Raw genomic sequence first — 20104 nt, 5'->3', positions numbered from 1 at the left:
CTTTATTAGTGTAATGCCATCTGCAGCGAGCAAGGGCGCAGAGCTGGACTTTGCATGGCTGAAGATTGACCTGATGGCGTTATAGAACTCTTTGGAGTTGTTAGTGTCAGCATAGCTTTGCACTTCATCAGCTTTCTTTTCCCACCAATGGTCATGCATCTTGCAGATTTCTCTCTGAGCTTCAGCTTGATAGAATTTGAAGCGGTCTTTTTTGTTGATGGAGTTTGTGTCATTCTGCCAGTCCATGAATGCTTTGTTCTTTCTGAAAAGCAGATCTTCAATGGCATCGTTGTTCTCGTCGAACCAGTCTTTATGGATTCGCTTCTTTGGGCCCAGGGTTGCCATAGCTGTTTCTCTTATCGTGTCCCTGAGCTTGTTCCATTTTTCGGAGGCATTTCCACATATCGGTCCGTTTGTTGAGAGCTTGTCATCTAGTCTCTTCTGGAAATTGAGCTTGGTGGAAGGCTGCTGGAGTTTGACAATGTTGAAGGCTGTGCGCACAAGTTTAGGACATCTTAGGTGATGAGGGGCAATGTGCAGCTGTAGGGTAGTTCGGACAAGTCTGTGGTCTGTCCAGCATTCTGCTCCTCACATGGCCTTGGTGATGAGGACATCCTTGGCATCACGCTGGCAGACTATTACATAGTCGACTAAGTGCCATTGGCAAGATCTGGGGTGCATCCAGGTGTTCTTGTGTTTGTTCGCCATTCTGAACACAGGAGTAGCAGTATTGCATCAATAGATCTGAAGTGTGCTTGTCTGTCAGATATTGTTTGCTGAACCAGTCTTTGATCAGCAACCTGTAACTGACCACCAGTCATTCACTGATCACTGGGTTTCAAGCATCAGTCTCCAGGATTTGATTATTGGTCTGGGGACAGGAATCAGGTTAAACTTACTGCTTAATCCCTTTGGATGGGTCGTCAGCTTTTACTTGTCCAACTAAGGAGGGGATCGGATTAACATCCCCCTTCCCCTCCCTATGTGTCTGTTTTGTCCATGTGAGGAAGTGAGTTCCCCACACCCAGTGAAGTCATGGATGCCCCTGCCTTGGTTTCAGGGTAGGGTGGACATGACAGGTTGTGAACATGCTTCATTGCCTCTAGCCTTGTCCAATAAAAAAAGAAGAGGGCAGCCACTTATCTCCAACATAGCTGAGAAGGGATCAGTGATCCCATTTGACTAAGAGGACAACTAGTAGGGTTAGTCCCATCACTCAGTGAATGTTTAAGGTACAATGGAAAACATTTTTGTCTCCCTCTTCAGAGAGAGATACAGGAATGGTCAGTACTGTCTAACCATGAAAGTGGACTAAGGATAAAAATTTCCTTTCCATACCCAGATGAGTTCCTGGAGGAACCAGTGATGATGATTCCTCCCCTTCTATTAGGGTCCCTCCCATTTGTCAAGTCAGGTGTTGGGAGGAGGAAGTTTGGATTTTCAATAATGCTTGAATGAAGTTTACTGCCTCCTTCTCCCAGAATTTTGTCCTAAAACTTCTGGTGCTAAGGACAAAAGTATACTGTCCAGTCTGGAGAGGCTTTATTAGGCCTCCACTCATCCAGATCTTCTGCTGCTACTGCACTCTGTGATGGTTGAGATCTTGCAAAAAATATCTGAACAGGGTTCACCAGGCAGCTGAAGGGGTAGTCTGCCTCCCTCCATCATACTTATTAATGCCTAAATGGAACCTTTCACTTGTTCTTTGGTTGTTGTCTAAATCCTCTTATGAACACTTAAGTGAGGCTGTATTTGAGAACCTTTCCCTTTAGAGTTTTCCTGTTGTACTATTAGTAAAGCTTGATTTGGGAGTCTTACCCTTAAGAGTTTTCCTGCTGTCCTTTGTGTAACGCTTGATTCCAGAGTCTTACCATTAAGAGTTCTCCTGCTGTCCTTTGTGTAAAACTCCAGAGCCTTACCCTTATGAGTTTTCCTGCTGTCCTTTGTGTAATGCTTGATTCCAGTGCCTTACCCTTAAGAGTCTTCCCGCTGTTCTTTGTGTAACTCTTGATTCCAGAGCCTTACCCTTATGAGTTTTCCTGCTGTCCTTTGTGTAACGCTTGATTCCAGTGCCTTACCCATAAGAGTCTTCCTGCTGTCCTTTGTGTAACTCTTGATTCCAGAGCCTTACCCTTAAGAGTCTTCCTGCTGTCCTTTGTGTAACGCTTGATTCCAGTGCCTTACCCTTAAGAGTCTTCCTGCTGTCCTTTGTGTAACTCTTGATTCCAGAGCCTTACCCTTATGAGTTTTCCTGCTGTCCTTTATTAAACTCCAGAGCCTTACCCTTAAGAGTTTTCCTGCTGTCCTTTGTGTATCGCTTGATTCCAGTGCCTTACCCTTAAGAGTCTTCCTGCTGTCCTTTGTGTAAAACTCCAGAGCCTTACCCATAAGTTTTCCTGCTGTCCTTTGTGTAACGCTTTACCCTTAAGAGTTTTCCTGTTGTCCTTTGTGTAATGCTTGATTTCAGTGCCTTACCCTTAAGAGTCTTCCCGCTGTTCTTTGTGTAACTCTTGATTCCAGAGCCTTACCCTTATGAGTTTTCCTGCTGTCCTTTGTGTAACGCTTGATTCCAGTGCCTTACCCATAAGAGTCTTCCTGCTGTCCTTTGTGTAACTCTTGATTCCAGAGCCTTACCCTTAAGAGTCTTCCTGCTGTCCTTTGTGTAACGCTTGATTCCAGTGCCTTACCCTTAAGAGTCTTCCTGCTGTCCTTTGTGTAACTCTTGATTCCAGAGCCTTACCCTTATGAGTTTTCCTGCTGTCCTTTATTAAACTCCAGAGCCTTACCCTTAAGAGTTTTCCTGCTGTCCTTTGTGTATCGCTTGATTCCAGTGCCTTACCCTTAAGAGTCTTCCTGCTGTCCTTTGTGTAAAACTCCAGAGCCTTACCCATAAGTTTTCCTGCTGTCCTTTGTGTAACGCTTTACCCTTAAGAGTTTTCCTGTTGTCCTTTGTGTAATGCTTGATTTCAGTGCCTTACCCTTAAGAGTCTTCCTGCTGTCCTTTGTGTAATGCTTGATTCCAGTGCCTTACCCTTAAGAGTCTTCCTGCTGTCCTTTGTGTAATGCTTGATTCCAGTGCCTTATCCTTAAGAGTCTTCCTGTTGTCCTTTGTGTAACGCTTGATTCCAGTGCCTTACCCTTAAGAGTCTTCCTGCTGTCCTTTGTGTAACGCTTGATTCCAGTGCCTTACCCTTAAGAGTCTTCCTGCTGTCCTTTGTGTAACGCTTGATTCCAGTGCCTTACCCTTAAGAGTCTTCCTGCTGTCCTTTGCGTAATGCCTGCTGCCCTTTGTGAAACACTTGATTCCAGTGCCTTACCCTTAAGAGTCTTCCTGCTGCCCTTTGTGTAATGCTTGATTCCAGTGCCTTACCCTTAAGAGTCTTCCTACTGTCCTTTGTGTAATGCTTTACCCTTAAGAGTCTTCCTGCTGTCCTTTGTGTAACGCTTGATTCCAGTGCCTTACCCTTAAGAGTCTTCCTGCTGTCCTTTGTGTAACGCTTGATTCCAGTGCCTTACCCTTAAGAGTCTTCCTGCTGTCCTTTGTGTAACGCTTGATTCCAGTGCCTTACCCTTAAGAGTCTTCCTGCTGTCCTTTGTGTAACGCTTGATTCCAGTGCCTTACCCTTAAGAGTCTTCCTGCTGTCCTTTGCGTAATGCCTGCTGCCCTTTGTGAAACACTTGATTCCAGTGCCTTACCCTTAAGAGTCTTCCTGCTGCCCTTTGTGTAATGCTTGATTCCAGTGCCTTACCCTTAAGAGTCTTCCTACTGTCCTTTGTGTAATGCTTTACCCTTAAGAGTCTTCCTGCTGTCATTTGTGTAACGCTTGATTCCAGTGCCTTACCCTTAAGAGTCTTCCTGCTGTCCTTTGTGTAACGCTCGATTCCAGTGCCTTACCCTTAAGAGTCTTCCTGCTGTCCTTTGTGTAATGCTTGATTCCAGTGCCTTGCCCTTAAGAGTCTTCCTGCTGCCCTTTGTGTAATGCTCGATTCTAGTGCCTTACCCTTAAGAGTCTTCCTGCTGTCTTTTTTGTAATGCTTGATTCCAGTGCCTTACCCTTAAGAGTCTTCCTGCTGCCCTTTGTGTAATGCTTGATTCCAGTGCCTTACCCTTAAGAGTCTTCCTACTGTCCTTTGTGTAATGCTTTACCCTTAAGAGTCTTCCTGCTGTCATTTGTGTAACGCTTGATTCCAGTGCCTTACCCTTAAGAGTCTTCCTGCTGTCCTTTGTGTAACGCTCGATTCCAGTGCCTTACCCTTAAGAGTCTTCCTGCTGTCCTTTGTGTAATGCTTGATTCCAGTGCCTTGCCCTTAAGAGTCTTCCTGCTGCCCTTTGTGTAATGCTCGATTCTAGTGCCTTACCCTTAAGAGTCTTCCTGCTGTCCTTTGTGTAACGCTTGATTCCAGAGCCTTACCCTTAAGAGTCTTCCTGCTGTCCTTTGTGTAAAACTCCAGAGCCTTACCCTTAAGAGTCTTCCTGCTGTCCTTTGTGTAAAACTCCAGAGCCTTACCCTTAAGAGTCTTCCTGCTGTCCTTTGTGTAAAACTCCAGAGCCTTACCCTTAAGAGTCTTCCTGCTGTCCTTTGTGTAAAACTCCAGAGCCTTACCCTTAAGAGTCTTCCTGCTGTCCTTTGTGTAAAACTCCAGAGCCTTACCCTTAAGAGTTTTCCTGCTGTCCTTTGTGTAACGCTTGATTCCAGTGCCTTACCCTTAAGAGTTTTCCTGCTGTCCTTTGTGTAACGCTTGATTCCAGTGCCTTACCCTTAAGAGTTTTCCTGCTGTCCTTTGTGTAACGCTTGATTCCAGAGCCTTACCCTTAAGAGTTTTCCTGCTGTCCTTTGTGTAATGCTTGATTCCAGTGCCTTGCCCTTAAGAGTCTTCCTGCTGCCCTTTGTGTAACGCTTGATTCCAGTGCCTTACCCTTAAGAGTTTTCCTGCTGTCCTTTGTGTAACGCTTGATTCCAGAGCCTTACCCTTAAGAGTTTTCCTGCTGTCCTTTGTGTAATGCTTGATTCCAGTGCCTTGCCCTTAAGAGTCTTCCTGCTGTCCTTTGTGTAAAACTCCAGAGCCTTACCCTTAAGAGTCTTCCTGCTGTCCTTTGTGTAAAACTCCAGAGCCTTACCCTTAAGAGTCTTCCTGCTGTCCTTTGTGTAAAACTCCAGAGCCTTACCCTTAAGAGTCTTCCTGCTGTCCTTTGTGTAAAACTCCAGAGCCTTACCCTTAAGAGTCTTCCTGCTGTCCTTTGTGTAAAACTCCAGAGCCTTACCCTTAAGAGTCTTCCTGCTGTCCTTTGTGTAAAACTCCAGAGCCTTACCCTTAAGAGTCTTCCTGCTGTCCTTTGTGTAAAACTCCAGAGCCTTACCCTTAAGAGTCTTCCTGCTGTCCTTTGTGTAAAACTCCAGAGCCTTACCCTTAAGAGTCTTCCTGCTGTCCTTTGTGTAAAACTCCAGAGCCTTACCCTTATGAGTTTTCCTGCTGTCCTTTGTGTAAAACTCCAGAGCCTTACCCTTAAGAGTCTTCCTGCTGTCCTTTGTGTAAAACTCCAGTGCCTTACCCTTATGAGTTTTCCTGCTGTCCTTTGTGTAAAACTCCAGAGCCTTACCCTTAAGAGTCTTCCTGCTGTCCTTTGTGTAAAACTCCAGAGCCTTACCCTTAAGAGTCTTCCTGCTGTCCTTTAACATGTGAATATAAGGTGCAAACTTCATGCCTTGTCAGTGGAAAATGGTTGTTTACAGTTCAGTGGTAGTTATGATTTGGTTTCTCTTTTCTTTTACTAATGTAAATACTGCTTTGACTAGTAGTTAAGTAGTTTGCCCAATAGGATCAAAGTTGCTGAGTCACATGATCACATTGTATGCATGGTCTCTGTTCAACATTTCTTAAATAGCAGCAGTTTTTATGTGAGTAATCTCTGGTATTATTTCTGTTTCAGTTCATACAATCAGGTGTGATCACATTGTTGATATCTTGTTAACATTTTTCTTGATTATATTTCTTCCTATTTTAAATTCATTAAAGACAACTTTATCATAATATTAATTCTTGGAAGTTTAAGCTTAAAGCTGGTAATTGGTGATGAAGGAAAAGATAACAGCCACCTCAGATGAAAAACAGCATTAAAATGAAAAATCTACAAGCTTTATGTTGGGTTCATAATAGAAAATATTTATAAAAGGCAATCAGAGTTGGGGAGATTCATGTAAATTTGTGTTATCCAGATGGGGAGATTCATGTAAGTTTGTGTTGTCCAGATGGGGAGATTCATGTAAATTTGTGTTATCCAAATGCGGAATCAAATTACTTTGACGTAATTTAAGGCTAAAGACAAAGGACAGAAAGCAATCATAGCAAAGAAAAATAACTCGATCTTACACCAGAAACTGCAGTATGTACTAAGTAATGGAATTTCATGTAGAGAGTTGAGTGTTGTTTATATGATTGGGTTGATATATATATGTTTCTGTGTGTGTGTGTGTGTATATATATATATATATATATATATATATATATATATATAATATGGGGGAGAGAGAGAGATGTGTTGTATTCCATATTTGGGGTTGTAGGGTCAAGGTCACAGGCCTCGACATATATTGTAAGATTTTTCCATTTCAGTTTTGCATCTGTCTTTTAAACTGTTTTAAGTATATTGATAAACCATGGCACACTTACATTCTTAACTTCAAAGTATCACTGTCAAAGTTATGTTTTCAAGTCAAATGTCTCTGATGATTTTATTCCCCACTTTTCTGATTTTATCCTAATGCTCTTTTAGATTTGGTCATGATACTTGATTATTCTCAGTTTGCCCAGTGCCTATATGGTTAGATTTCATGACTGTATACTTTTGGTGACCTCACAATAATTTGGGTACACACATTAACTGACTTTGCATTTTGTTGTTATCTGCATTTCTAGGGTCATGAAGAGCAGCAGGCTAATGACAGAAATAATTTCCAGTCTCTGTAAACTTGTTGGTCATGTTAGGAATGCCACTCTTCTGGCGGATATTCTGGACAAATGCATCCTGGGATTAGCAGAGTCAGATGTATGGTAAGGTCTTGTCCTCTTCATGAGAAAGGTCATTTAATGGGACATAAATCATGCACACATGTCCTCATTAAAGAAAGAAGAAAGAAAATGTTATAGATTGTTATAACTTTTTAAGATTTCATAAACTTAAAAAAACTTTTTCAAAGCTGTATATTCTTTCATATGTCTTACTCATTTCATATAATTTGTTGTTTTATATTTCTGCATATGTTGCATATATTCATGTTATCACTGTGGAATAAGTTGATTGTAATGGTCTTTTAGTCATGCGCAACAGTTAAATTCTGTGTCATTTGGTTGGAACATATTGAATGTAGTCATATGTAAAACTACTGCCTTATTTTGTTGTTGCAATTGCACATGAGCAATTTCAGTAACAAAACTTTTTTCATTTGAAAAACAGGTTTCAAGAGGAGATACTGAAAGAAGATGTTGTCACCATGATGACACTGTGTCTAGAGCAGGTAATTGGAATTACAGTTTATTATTCAGATCAGTTTTACAAATGCTAAGAACTGGGACAAAGTAATACGAACCAGCCTTGATTGTTTGAGTGGTCCTGTTTATGTGGTGTGATGAGGCTGAAGCCTAAGGCTGGTGGTGTGGTCTGGTTCTTGAAGCTGAGGGCTGCGACTAGTTGGTGTAATGAGCACTGTGTGAAAATGCTGCCAGCCAGCTGCTCTGATGCCAACTTATTTCATGGTGTAATGAGCATTGTGTGAAAATGCCGCCTGCCAGCTGGTCTGATGCCAGCTAATTTCATGGTATAATGAGCACTGTGTGAAAATGCCACCAGCCAGCTGGTCTGATGCCAGCTAATTCATTGGGGCAAAATATTAGTAGCCAGGTTATCTGACCATTTGGAGAATCAAGAGTTAATTTAATCTACAAATTGTATATTTTATAATATTAAATGAAATAATGGAACCTAAGTGACCAATAAATAATGGGAATTATTTGTGTTGACCACTAGCAAAACTAGGTGAGATGCAAAGATGAATAACTCACATGTAGTCAGTGTGCAACTCCAGTTAAAAAATTTTTTTACATCTATGTGATGTCTGATGACACATGCTGTTTCTATTTCTCAAAGTGAACATGTAGAGGTATTTGGATGCCTTGAAGCCAACAGAGTCTAAAAACCAAATACAGCCAGATCATGTATTTTATTTTCAGGAATCTTGGAACATTGTATTGTTTACTTAAAAATATAGGGTGAAAAATAATGACTACAACTCTGAGAAAAAACTTTTGTCCAAAATAAAATGATTGACCAATACGATCTGAAAAGGCAGGCTGCATTCCAAACTTGTTCAGACAAAAAATGAAAAAATTTGTAGTGCTGAGAAAACTTAAAGAAGGCACTACATCATAACAGTATTGGACGTTATTTAAAATGTAACAGGTTGAAGTATTCATATTTTTGAGAAACAAAAATAATGACAGTAGTCCTCTAGGATAGTCTTAACATCGAACCCTGTGTGCCTAACTTGGATATATGGGATGGATCTTGCAATCGAAGGCCATATTTCTGTTTAAAGTATCTGGGATGGATCTTCCCATTTGACCTTGTATCCATTACCTGGATATCTGGAATAGATTTCCAGTTATACCCAGTAACTATAGCCTGGATATTTGGGATAGTTCTTCAGTCTAAGCCGATATATCTGACCTAGATATCTGAAATAGAGCTTCCCATTTAATCCTGTATCTCTGACAGATATCTGAAATAGCGCTTCCCGTTTAACCCAGTATCTCTGACCTAGATACCTCTTTCCACAGATATAAAAACTACAGAATTGATTTACCTCTTTACTTACCAAATGAGTAGCCTGTCAGTTGAAACATATAACGCTTCCCATTCCAATCATAATGTAACATTCAATGCTTATCATTCCAATCATAATATAACATATAATCCTTCCCATTCCAATCATAATGTAACATGTAACGCTTCCCATATCAATCATAATGTATCATATAACTCTTCCCATTCCAGTCATAATGTAACATAATGCTTCCCATTCCAATCATAATGTAACATGTAATGCTTCCCATTCCAATCATAATGTAACATATAACGCTTTCCATTCCAATCATAATGTATCATATAACGCTTCCCATTCCAATTATAATGTAACATAATGCTTCCCATCCCAATCATAATGTAACATATAATGCTTCCCATTCCAATCATAATTTAATATATAATGCTTCCCATTCCAATCATAATGTAACATATAACGCTTTCCATTCCAATCATAATGTGTCATATACCGCTTCCCATTCCAATCATAATGTAACATAATGCTTCCCATTCCAATCATAATATAACATATAATGCTTCCAATTCCAATCATAATGTAACATATAATGCTTTCCATTCCAATCATAATGTATCATATAACGCTTTCCATTCCAATCATAATGTATCATATAATGCTTCCCATTCCAATCATAATGTCAGTTATAATGATTCCCATTCTAATCATAATGTATCATATAATGCTTCCCATTCCAATCATAATGTAACATATATTACTTCCCATTCCAATCATAATGTAACATATAATGCTTCCCATTCCAATCATAATGTAACATATATTGCTTCCCATTCCAATCAAAATGTATCATATAATGCTTCCCATTCCAATCATAATGTAACACATATTGCTTCCCATTCCAGTCATAATGTAACACAATGCTTCCCATTCCAATCATAATGTAACATATAATGCTTCCAATTCCAATCATAATGTAACATAATGTTTCCCAATCCAATCATAATGTAGCATATAACGCTTTCAATTCCAGTCATAATGTAATATATAACACTTCCCATTCCAATCATAAAGTAACATATAATGCTTCCCATTCCAGTCATAATGTAACACATAATGCTTCCCATTCCAATATAATGTAACATATAATGCTTCCCATTCCAATCAAAATGTATCATAACGCTTCCCATTCCAGTCATAATGTAACACAATGCTTCCCATTCCAATCATAATGTAACATAATGCTTCTCATTCCAATCATAATGTAACATATAACGCTTCCCATTCTAATCATAATGTAATCATATAACACTTCCCATTCCAATCATAATGTAACATATAATGCTTCCAATTCCAATCATAATGTAACAATGCTTCCCAATCCAATCATAACGTAACATATAACGCTTCCAATTCCAGTCATAATGTAACATATAACGCTTCCCATTACAATCATAAAGTAACATATAATGCTTCCCATTCCAGTCATAATGTAACACATAACGCTTCCCATTCCAATATAATGTAACATATAACGCTTCCCATTCCAATCATAAAGTAACATATAATGCTTCTCATTCCAGTCATAATGTAACACATAATGCTTCCCATTCCAGTCATAATGTAACATAATGCTTCCCATTCCAATCATAATGTAACATATAACGCTTCCCATTCTAATCATAATGTAACATATAACACTTCCCATTCCAATCATAATGTAACATATAATGCTTCCCATTCCAATCATACTGTAAGATATAACACTTCCAATTCCACTCATAATGTAACATAATGCTTCCCAATCCTATCATAATGTAACATATAACGCTTCCAATTCCAATCATAATGTAACATATAATGCTTCCCATTCCAATCATAATGTAACATATAATGCTTCCCATTCCAATCATACTGTAAGATATAACACTTCCAATTCCAATCATAATGTAACATAATGCTTCCCAATCCTATCATAATGTAACATATAACACTTCCAATTCCAATCATAATGTAACATATAATGCTTCCCATTCCAATCATAATGTAACATATAATGCTTCCCATTCCAATCATGATGTAATCAATATTTGGCTTTGAATACTAAGTGTTGAAGTAATTTTATGGTTGCATAATCCTTTGTCAAAAGACATTTCATTCACTGCAATACTTCTTGAAAAAGACATTTTTGTTTGTCATTTTCAACATCATCCACAAGGTAATTAAATAATTGATTGAAGTTAATAACATGTTTAGTTATTTGGCTTGCTTTGAATTTTTTCAGTAAATGTTCTCTGCTTCAGAACTCTGATCCAGAAATCCAGAGAGTGGCTGCTGCGTCCATTGCCAGATTTTCCAGTTCAGTCAATAAGTGAGTACAGCTGTATCACTATCTAAAAAAAGTTTTCATTATGTTCTGATTAAAAAATGTCTGATTTGTTTTTTAAGTTTTTCTTCACAGCCATTATCACTAGTATACAAATGATCCATGAATCTAATAGGGTTTAGTACAATTTATGTATTAACATTTTGTTGGGCTGTTGTAATTTGAATTTAATTTCAGAATGGTAATAAATACCTTCATTGTTCTTGAATTTTGTACCCAGTTCTGTCTTTTGTTTTATTAGTAAATGAACCTATTTTATCCTGTTGACCAATTTCAACTGTAGTGTCTGAATCCTGAGAATCATTGCTAAATACAGTGTGGTAAAAATACAGTGTGGTAGAAATACAGTGTGGTAAAAATACAGTGTGGTAACAATACACTGTGGTAAAAATAGTGTGGTAGAAATACAGTGTGGTAAAAATACAGTGTGGTAACAATGCAGTGTAGTAGAAATACAGTGTGGTAAAAATACAGTGTGGTAACAATACAGTATGGTAACAATACAGTGTGGTAAAAATACAGTGTGTTAGAAATACAGTGTGGTAGAAGTGGTAACAATACAGTGTGTTAAAAATACAGTGTGGTAACAATACAGTGTGGTAAAAATACAGTGTGGTAGAAAAAGAGCATCATACTTCAGCAGCAGCAACAGAAATTATGACTTTCACAGTATTGCAAAAAATGTTGTATCATTGTTATTTCTTTATTAAAGTACAGTATATACAACTATATATCTCTGAAACAGTAATAGAATTTGCAACATGGTTATTTATGTTTTATTAACATTTACCAATGTGAATGTTCACAATTGCATTTTGAAACTTGACTTAAGAGAAGACAAAAAAAATTGATTTTAAAACTTTTCTTGATGTCCAGTGGATCTTTTTCCATGAAGATAAATGAAATGCTCATGATGTGAATATCATCAGGGCAATTCAGTTTCCAGTATTTTGTCCAAATTTGAATCTTTTAGTACTGTCAATTCCAAAGTTATAATAATTTCCAGTATTTTGTCCAAATTTGAATCTTTTAGTACTGTCAATTCCAAAGTTATAATAATTTCCAGGATTGGATTCAAATTTGAATCTTTTAGTACCGTCAGTTCTAAAGTTATAATAATTTCCAGTATTGGGTTCAGATTTGAACCTTTTAGTACTGTCAGTTCAAAAGTTATAATAATTTCCAGGATTTGGTTCAGATTTGAATCTTTTAGCACTGTCATTTCAAAAGTTATAATGATTTCCAGTATTGGGTTCACTGTCAGTTCCAAAGTTATAATAATTTCCAGTATTGGGTTCAGATTTGAATCTTTTAGTACTGTCAGATCAAAAGTTGTAAGGGCTGTTCCAGTAAAACATATACCCCCCGGGGGGAAGGCACTTTCAAATTCAACCAACCCACAACAGAAGCAATTTTAAAAAATTATGATCCACTGTCATATGTGTTTTAATTGAGAAACACTGCCCCCTAGAGAAGTATATTTTTTAACATAATTTCTGGCTATGGGTTTGTGGGTGGTGGAAGCAATTTTAATATTGGGTTGGGAACAGAAGCGATTTAAATGACAGCTGGCTGGAGGTAATCTACTGAATTCATATACATCATATAATCTACTGCATATTTTTATTTATATTCATTCATTATAATCAGTCTTTTGTCCTTTTGTTTGTTTTTCTGTCAGCCAAGTATGTCTCTGATACTGTGAAATCACAGATTTTCATGGTGGCTTATTATTTGTAGATGTCATTGATCAGTCCCTTAATACCTACTAATTTAACATCCATGAATACAGATTTTATAATAGTTATTTCCATTCTAATACAGAAATCATGAATTTGTATCCTTACTAAACTGTGTGTTTCCTAAAGTGATCAATATGTCTTGCTATTTTTCTTTGTTCTCAGGCATGCTGCTTTTGATTAGAATAATAGCTAAATCTTGTATTGCTTTAAATGTGTGGTCAGATTCTATGATTCATTGTTATTATTTTTTCCAATAAATGTTTTGGTAAACTTTTATGATTTGTCAGAGATAAAAAACAATGATGCCTGTGGAAGTGATGTTGCATCATTTGTTTACTTTTACACTTTATCATTTCTTGTAAAAACATCTTTTTCAATTACTGATGTCTTATTTTTACGCCTTGTTTCAAGACAAATATAAAGTTATAACAAAATATAGCAAGTCAAACATTTTTATATCATAGATTAAAAAAAGTGGATGAAAGTCAAGGAATCATTTTTCCCAGAGCACTCATAAAATCAATATCATTGCAGTTAACTGCATTGTCAACAGCATCATCATCACTGATGGCCTAGCAGTAACGTTATACACTTTCAATCCAGTTGTCACAGGTTCCATCTCCCACTTCTTGTCTTTCATATGAGACTTATACCTATGGCCTGAGGGGCTTTCATGGCAGAGTGGTATAAGATGCTTGTCTTGTGATATGGATCTGAGGGGCTTCCATGGCAGTGGTACAAGATGCTTGTCATGTGATTACTTGCCTCCAATGTGCTAATGAGAATGTTGCCAGTTACTTGTGGAAGGTCAGTGGTTCTACATAAGTGGTGTTTGGTGTCTCAAAAGGACTTGGATTTTCTTCAGCAGTAAAACTGGCTGCCATATATAGATTCTCTTCATCTGAAAATGGTGTAAAGGACATACTGATCTACTGAAACCCCGAGAGCTCATGTCTAAATGACTTCAGCTGTTGGAGATAAACGTCAAATCAACAGAGGCTCCATGTGCCCAAGTGTACTAAGGTGCTTGCTTTTACATCACTTAAACATCTCACAGAGTGAGTTTGTGTCACAGATCAACCAATTTAGGTTGGTGGTCTTTCGGGGTCCTTCCTCCACCTAATATATTGTAAAAAAATCACCAAAAAACCCAAAATCAAACCACACTGAATCAACCAACTAATCAACTGTAGCAACAGCAGCAAAGGTACTAGTCAATCATTTTTGCCACAGCTGTACGAGTTTACAACTTTTGACTCAAGTAATTTTTGTAGACTATAGAATATCGTCAATTATGCCTTTCTGACAGTTACCTAAAAGTCATCATCAGTTGGTGCAAATGGATTTTTCATGGTGAGCATGAGATGGAAAAGTCTTGAGCAATCCTCCATCACACACTGCTGAAAAGTTTACATTTTCGCTCACTTAAATTTTCTCTTAACAATGTTCATTGTTCAAAGTAGAACTGTTATAACTTATTCAAGCTATATTCACCAATATCTGATGATATGCATCTGTAACAAATATTTGTAACAAAGTATGAGAATGCATCAGTGTTTTTCAATGATGCATTTGAATTGAGCAACAACCACAATCAACAAACCAAGAAATAAAATTATTCACATCTCTCAGGCAGAAGTAGGGTATAATCATAATCTGCCAACAGGTTTTTAATTTTTTAAATTTGCCAAATATTTTTTCCAACCATACTGATTCAGTGGACATATCACCAGAATGGACAGAAACAGACCAGAAGGTTAAAATCAATTTGATACAGCTTTTAAGTAGCTAAATTCATATTGGTTTAGTTAACTGTACACCCTTTATTGTCTTCCTTTTGATGAAATTTCTTACTGAATCTAAGAAAATAATGTTGCACACACAAAAAAAGAGGCATACTTCTACTCATTATTGTTTTTATTATACTTCTCCATTCTAGCCTGTTCTTATGATCTTGTCCCCCCACATACTGTGTCTTGTTTATCATATGTATCTAAATTTCTCACTTACTTTTCCTACTACTGTCAAATGTTCTGTGAATATGCATATCAGTGTGAAACACAATGGGGAGACTAAATTCAAGATTAAAAACCTCTACATTTCTGGATATATTCTGCTTGGATTCCATATTTCTGCACAAAACTCAAGAGTTCAGGACACTGCACTAATTCAGTTCCCACTAAATTTGTGCAAACACCACGATATTAAAATTTAGTAACTTAAAATTTTGAGTGCTCATGATCAAATTTATATCAGTCTAGACACATCTATGACGACAGCTTTTGTGAAGAAAAAAACCCATAACAGCCGCACCATTTTCTGGATCTATACAAATTTGAAATGTGTGCTTTCAATACTGCACCAGAGTCAGCTGCTGATTTCAGTAATGAGTCGTCCAAACTCAGGTCTGTAAAGGGATGGAAATTATGTTAATAAAACAATGTCCCTCACTTTTTTCAGTTACAAGTAGAACAAGCTCTCAAAAGATTGTTTTTACTAAAATCTTACTTTCATTATCAACCAATCAGGGACAGTCAAACACATATATACTCTATTTTATCTTCACTGATTTATAGTATGATTCGCGTTCTTTCACATCTGTAGTAATGGGAGTCCTTGAACAACTCAATGGTTGTAAGCCTTTTTCGACCATGCTGAATGGACACACTGTAAGATAATGTTCAAGTAACAGAAATACCATGGGATAACCAGAGACCAATAGAATTGAATAGTAAAGTTATCTCTTCTGCAGGGATGCTGCCAGGATTTCAGGATGTACTTAAGTTTTGTGTGTGTGTGATCTCCAATGAGGAAGTGGTGGTGGTGGGAATAACCATCGTTAAATATCTCCCTAACACTTAAATATCTGTCACTCTTTCTTACTGTTCCACTCTGTTACAGCTCTACTGAAATCAAAGTTCTCGAAGAGATGTCATCTCTAGTTGTATAGCGATTATTACTGTGATGTCTTTGGGCATGGTCACGTGGTTGTGGTGGGGCCTTGGTTGGGATGGCATAAAGACTATAGGCTTACTCTATATTTGACAGCTAATTATGATGTTGTCAAAAAAATTAAAAATTTCTAGCAATTCAGTTGTACTCGGATACTTGATTCATAGTCAATGAACAGGTTCTAATATTGATGTGTTTATTTTGGACCTATGTTCCTCCATCACATTTAAGATCTGGATATACCAAAGGTGAAATTGGTACAGTTGCATCCGAAACTACTATCATGGCTACTTCAGTTTTATTTAATGTGAGACCTTAATGCAAGAACTTGTAGCTTCAGTGATTTTTGGGTTAAAAAAATTCATTTCTTCTCAAACAACTCAATTTGGTGCAGATTACATTGTTTTTTAATGATACGGTGAGAATTCTTGATGTGTGAAAATTGCACAAGTAATGAACATCAGATCAGAAAATTACTACCACTGGGAAAATACTGATAGGAATATACAGAAATAATGATATAATTATTTAAGTAGAGTATGTGGTGACAATATGAGTGCTAGTTCTACAACTTTGTGCAAAATACATCTTGTACAGCTATTCTGTTGTTTCTAACAGCACTGTAATATGGTAATAATTTCTGTCCACTTTTTACTTTAGTCCCTTGCTAATTAATAGTTTTAGATTTTACAACACTAAGCACATTTTACCTTTTGACAATAACACATCATTATAAATATTTAGATTGCAAGAAAACAGAAGTTACAATTTTATTAAAAGCACAGTACCAGTAAGACCAAAGGATTTGGTTAAAAAAAGAAAAGAATCAGGATGAACAGATTAGTAGTGTAGTAAAGAATCCATATATCAGAATGACATCAAGTATTTTTTCATCAGTTTCATCATCAGTTAATGATACTGCTTAAAAATGTATTGTACTAGATAATATACTTTTTTAGTTATCCATTTTGCGAAACAAATACCAAATGATGGCTTGGAACTAAGTGCCAAAAGGTCTGCAGAAAATACCACCATGATCTATATGGTATAACGGTACCAATTGCGCAAGTCCAGGTGGGCGGAGCTTAAGGTGTATGGAACATTGTATTCAGAATTAAAGAACAAAACTAGCTGTGATTGGTGCATTATGTAAGACTTGTACTTTCTGTTTGGCTTAAAAAAAAGTTGAGCCTCTTGGCAACATGTGAGTTTGTGTTAATTTCTATCTAGTCATATTTTGTATTTTTTATGATTTTTTTAAAATATGGTACACATGACTGAAAATGTGCTTGTTGTGACTAGATAACTCTTACCCCTGTCTAGTTCCAGTAGAGTTATCTCTCTTAAATGCAATGGAGTACCTGGTTATGTCATTGTCAAATTGACAATCTAGCATTGTTCTATATGACAGCATGTGACATGCATGCCCAAGTAGGACAGAAAGTATATTTATTTCACAAAACATTAGCATTGAGGTATATGGAAAAACAATTGGTACCGTGATACCTAAAGGAAAGAATAGCCTCACAGTGTTTCCATAGAAACGCATACATGTGGGCGGCATTTATGAACTATACTAGTTTGATGTAGGAAAACAAATGTATGCTGAACACTTTTGGTCAAATATTGAAAGTTCTTTAAGAATAAAATGTATGAAATCTTTAGAAAATAGCACAAGATGGCTTTGGATGGGGACTTTTGATAACTATAGCTATGATAGATATAGACTTGTGTTACCTGATGCCTTTATGTATGTGCTGTTACCTCCTAGATTGGAATGCATGCAACAAAATAAGTTATGTAAACATAATATAGTTGATTTTGGCCAAATATTGGCTATTGTACCTGCAAAAGATGAAAAATCATGTGTACAAAAACAACTATCTTGTTCTTGTAAGGCATGCCATAAACCAGGATAGAGAACATTCTAAGTACACTTGTAGATAGATCACTTGTACCATGTGGGATGTTCTGGCATGAGTAATTTTTAGGTAATTTATTAAGGATTTGGTATTCCTTCCCATTTTGATTTGAATTGTCCTGCTCTAATTGTCCCTTTTTTTTTTTTACACTCTCCTGCTTTGAAATTGTTCATGTAGTTAGTTCAGTTCTCTTGCATTCCCTTTTGTTGAAGTAGCAGTGAATACCAACAAACAAGAACAGTTTCCTTAAGTCAGCATTTCCCATTGGCACTTGTATAAGCCCAATTATAATCTACTACTGACTTTCAATTAATCCTATTTCTTTCTGTCAAGCTGCTCTTGTGGAATTTCCATGTTTGGTCCAACATTACAGAATGATAACCATTTTAGTCACACAGTGCGTATTCATTCCATTCAAATCCACACTGTTCTTGAAACTTTGCATCCCATCGCAAGAATCCAAATTGGCATGAGATGATATCTGCATGGTTATGGAAGGCTGCACTCTACATGCCGGCATTGTAGAAAATATGAACTATGTGATATGAAAGAGCTGCGTCATCTTAGAAATTAAAATTACATGACTCTTGAGGTCTCCACTAAACATAGGAGTCTAAATGTTAGGTTCTCACTTTGTCAGTAATGTATTTTGAGATAATTTAATTGCAATGAAGTTAATACAGGTTGTTGATGAACTCATCTATATTACATGGATAATGTATTCAAGGTTACCACACCTTATGTATATCATTCAGTTATCTCCCTTACACCAGTCATAACATTTCAAGGAAATAAAATCTCACATTTTCAGTGACTGATTATGAAAATAAAGAGAAGATTTGTGAAGTATTATATTAGCCCTCAATCTTGATGCAAATGTAAGTAGAAGCAATTTGATAATTTCTCACAGTAAAGTTTACAAGTTTAAAAACTGATAAGGTATGTTCTGCTTGGCTCTGAGATAAGTTTCTCTCTATCTTATGCCAATTATTATTAAATTCTTATGTAGAAGAAATATACTTTAGATGTATCTATATTATCTAAATTATTCACCCTTTTATATTAGATGGAAATGAACACAACTTCACTTGAAATTTGGGTCCTGTAAGGGATGTTATAGCACAGTTGCCTTTGGGCTGTCCTTGGACCTGTTGGGCCCTGCCCCATATATTTGTCCAAGGTAAGGTCATCAAACTTTCACTTCTCATTTTTCGCATTGCTGATTTTGCCACCTTTAATTCCTTTATCATAAGCTACCTCTCCCTTTTAGATAAACACTTTCCTCCTGTTTTTAACTCCATTTGATGTGCTATACTTAGTGTTTATATTTGGCATTTTTCTGTATTTTATTCCCCTAATTTCACCTCCCAATCCAAACATAACCACTTAGAAGCTGCGATTTACTATATTTGGTGACTGACTGGCTTATTGAAACAATTTTATTCACATTACAAAGGAGGAAAGCTTACTATTTGTGTTACAAAGAGGATGGGTAGGTGGACCTTTGTGTGAGGACTGGTGGTTAGTGACCTCTTGTATCTGTAGATAGTGTAAAGTGGTCAAAGCTTATACTTTATAATAAGATTGGGTCATGTCCACCTGTCTCTGATGTTAAGTTCTGCACCTACCAAACAAATATAAATTCCTTTCTTTTAGGTGAATTGTACATTTTGAAGTAGGACAGGTGCATACTATTTGGTACATTGACCTTTGACCTAGTTATTACATAATATGATATAATGTGATTTATCCCATATCACCTATGTGAAGTTCAATAATTGCTGATATGAATAATATACAACTCATAGTTGAAAGAATTCATTTTATTTCAAAAGATGATTTTGATGGTGAAGCAAAAGTATGAAAACAATAGTTCAAACAGCTCAATGACATTTCTATACACATTCATATAAGACATAGGTTAGTACCTCATCAAATTGTTTTTCACAAGTGAGACTAAGTATATTTGTTACTTATACAGTCCCGAACTATTTCACAGATTATTGGAAAAATTAAGGTTTGCTATAGGTATAACGGTACCAATTGCGCAAGTCCAGGTGGGCGGAGCTTAAGGTGTATGGAACATTGTATTCAGAATTAAAGAACAAAACTAGCTGTGATTGGTGCATTATGTAAGACTTGTACTTTCTGTTTGGCTTAAAAAAAAGTTGAGCCTCTTGGCAACATGTGAGTTTGTGTTAATTTCTATCTAGATCATATTTTGTATTTTTTATGATTTTTTTAAAATATGGTACACATGACTGAAAATGT

General features: G+C 36.7%; 1 protein-coding gene across 3 annotated transcripts in view; it reads left to right on the top strand.

The window, feature by feature from the left end:
* Positions 1-20104, top strand: part of LOC149785851 (putative ATP-dependent RNA helicase TDRD12) — a 313410-nt gene that overhangs the window by 225408 nt on the left and 67898 nt on the right. For all 3 annotated transcript variants that reach the window (XM_089979811.1, XM_089979813.1, XM_089979812.1), the window contains 3 exons: positions 6916-7050; positions 7454-7514; positions 11135-11202. In XM_089979811.1, coding sequence (XP_089835937.1) covers positions 6916-7050; positions 7454-7514; positions 11135-11202 — 264 coding nt within the window. The remainder of the gene's footprint in view (positions 1-6915; positions 7051-7453; positions 7515-11134; positions 11203-20104) is intronic.

Source organism: Sinohyriopsis cumingii, chromosome 13 (assembly GCF_028554795.1).
Source record: "Sinohyriopsis cumingii isolate HCF-2022 chromosome 13, ASM2855479v2, whole genome shotgun sequence".
Classification (NCBI taxonomy): Eukaryota; Metazoa; Mollusca; class Bivalvia; order Unionida; family Unionidae; genus Sinohyriopsis; species Sinohyriopsis cumingii.
This window is presented reverse-complemented; position numbering and strand designations above follow the sequence as displayed.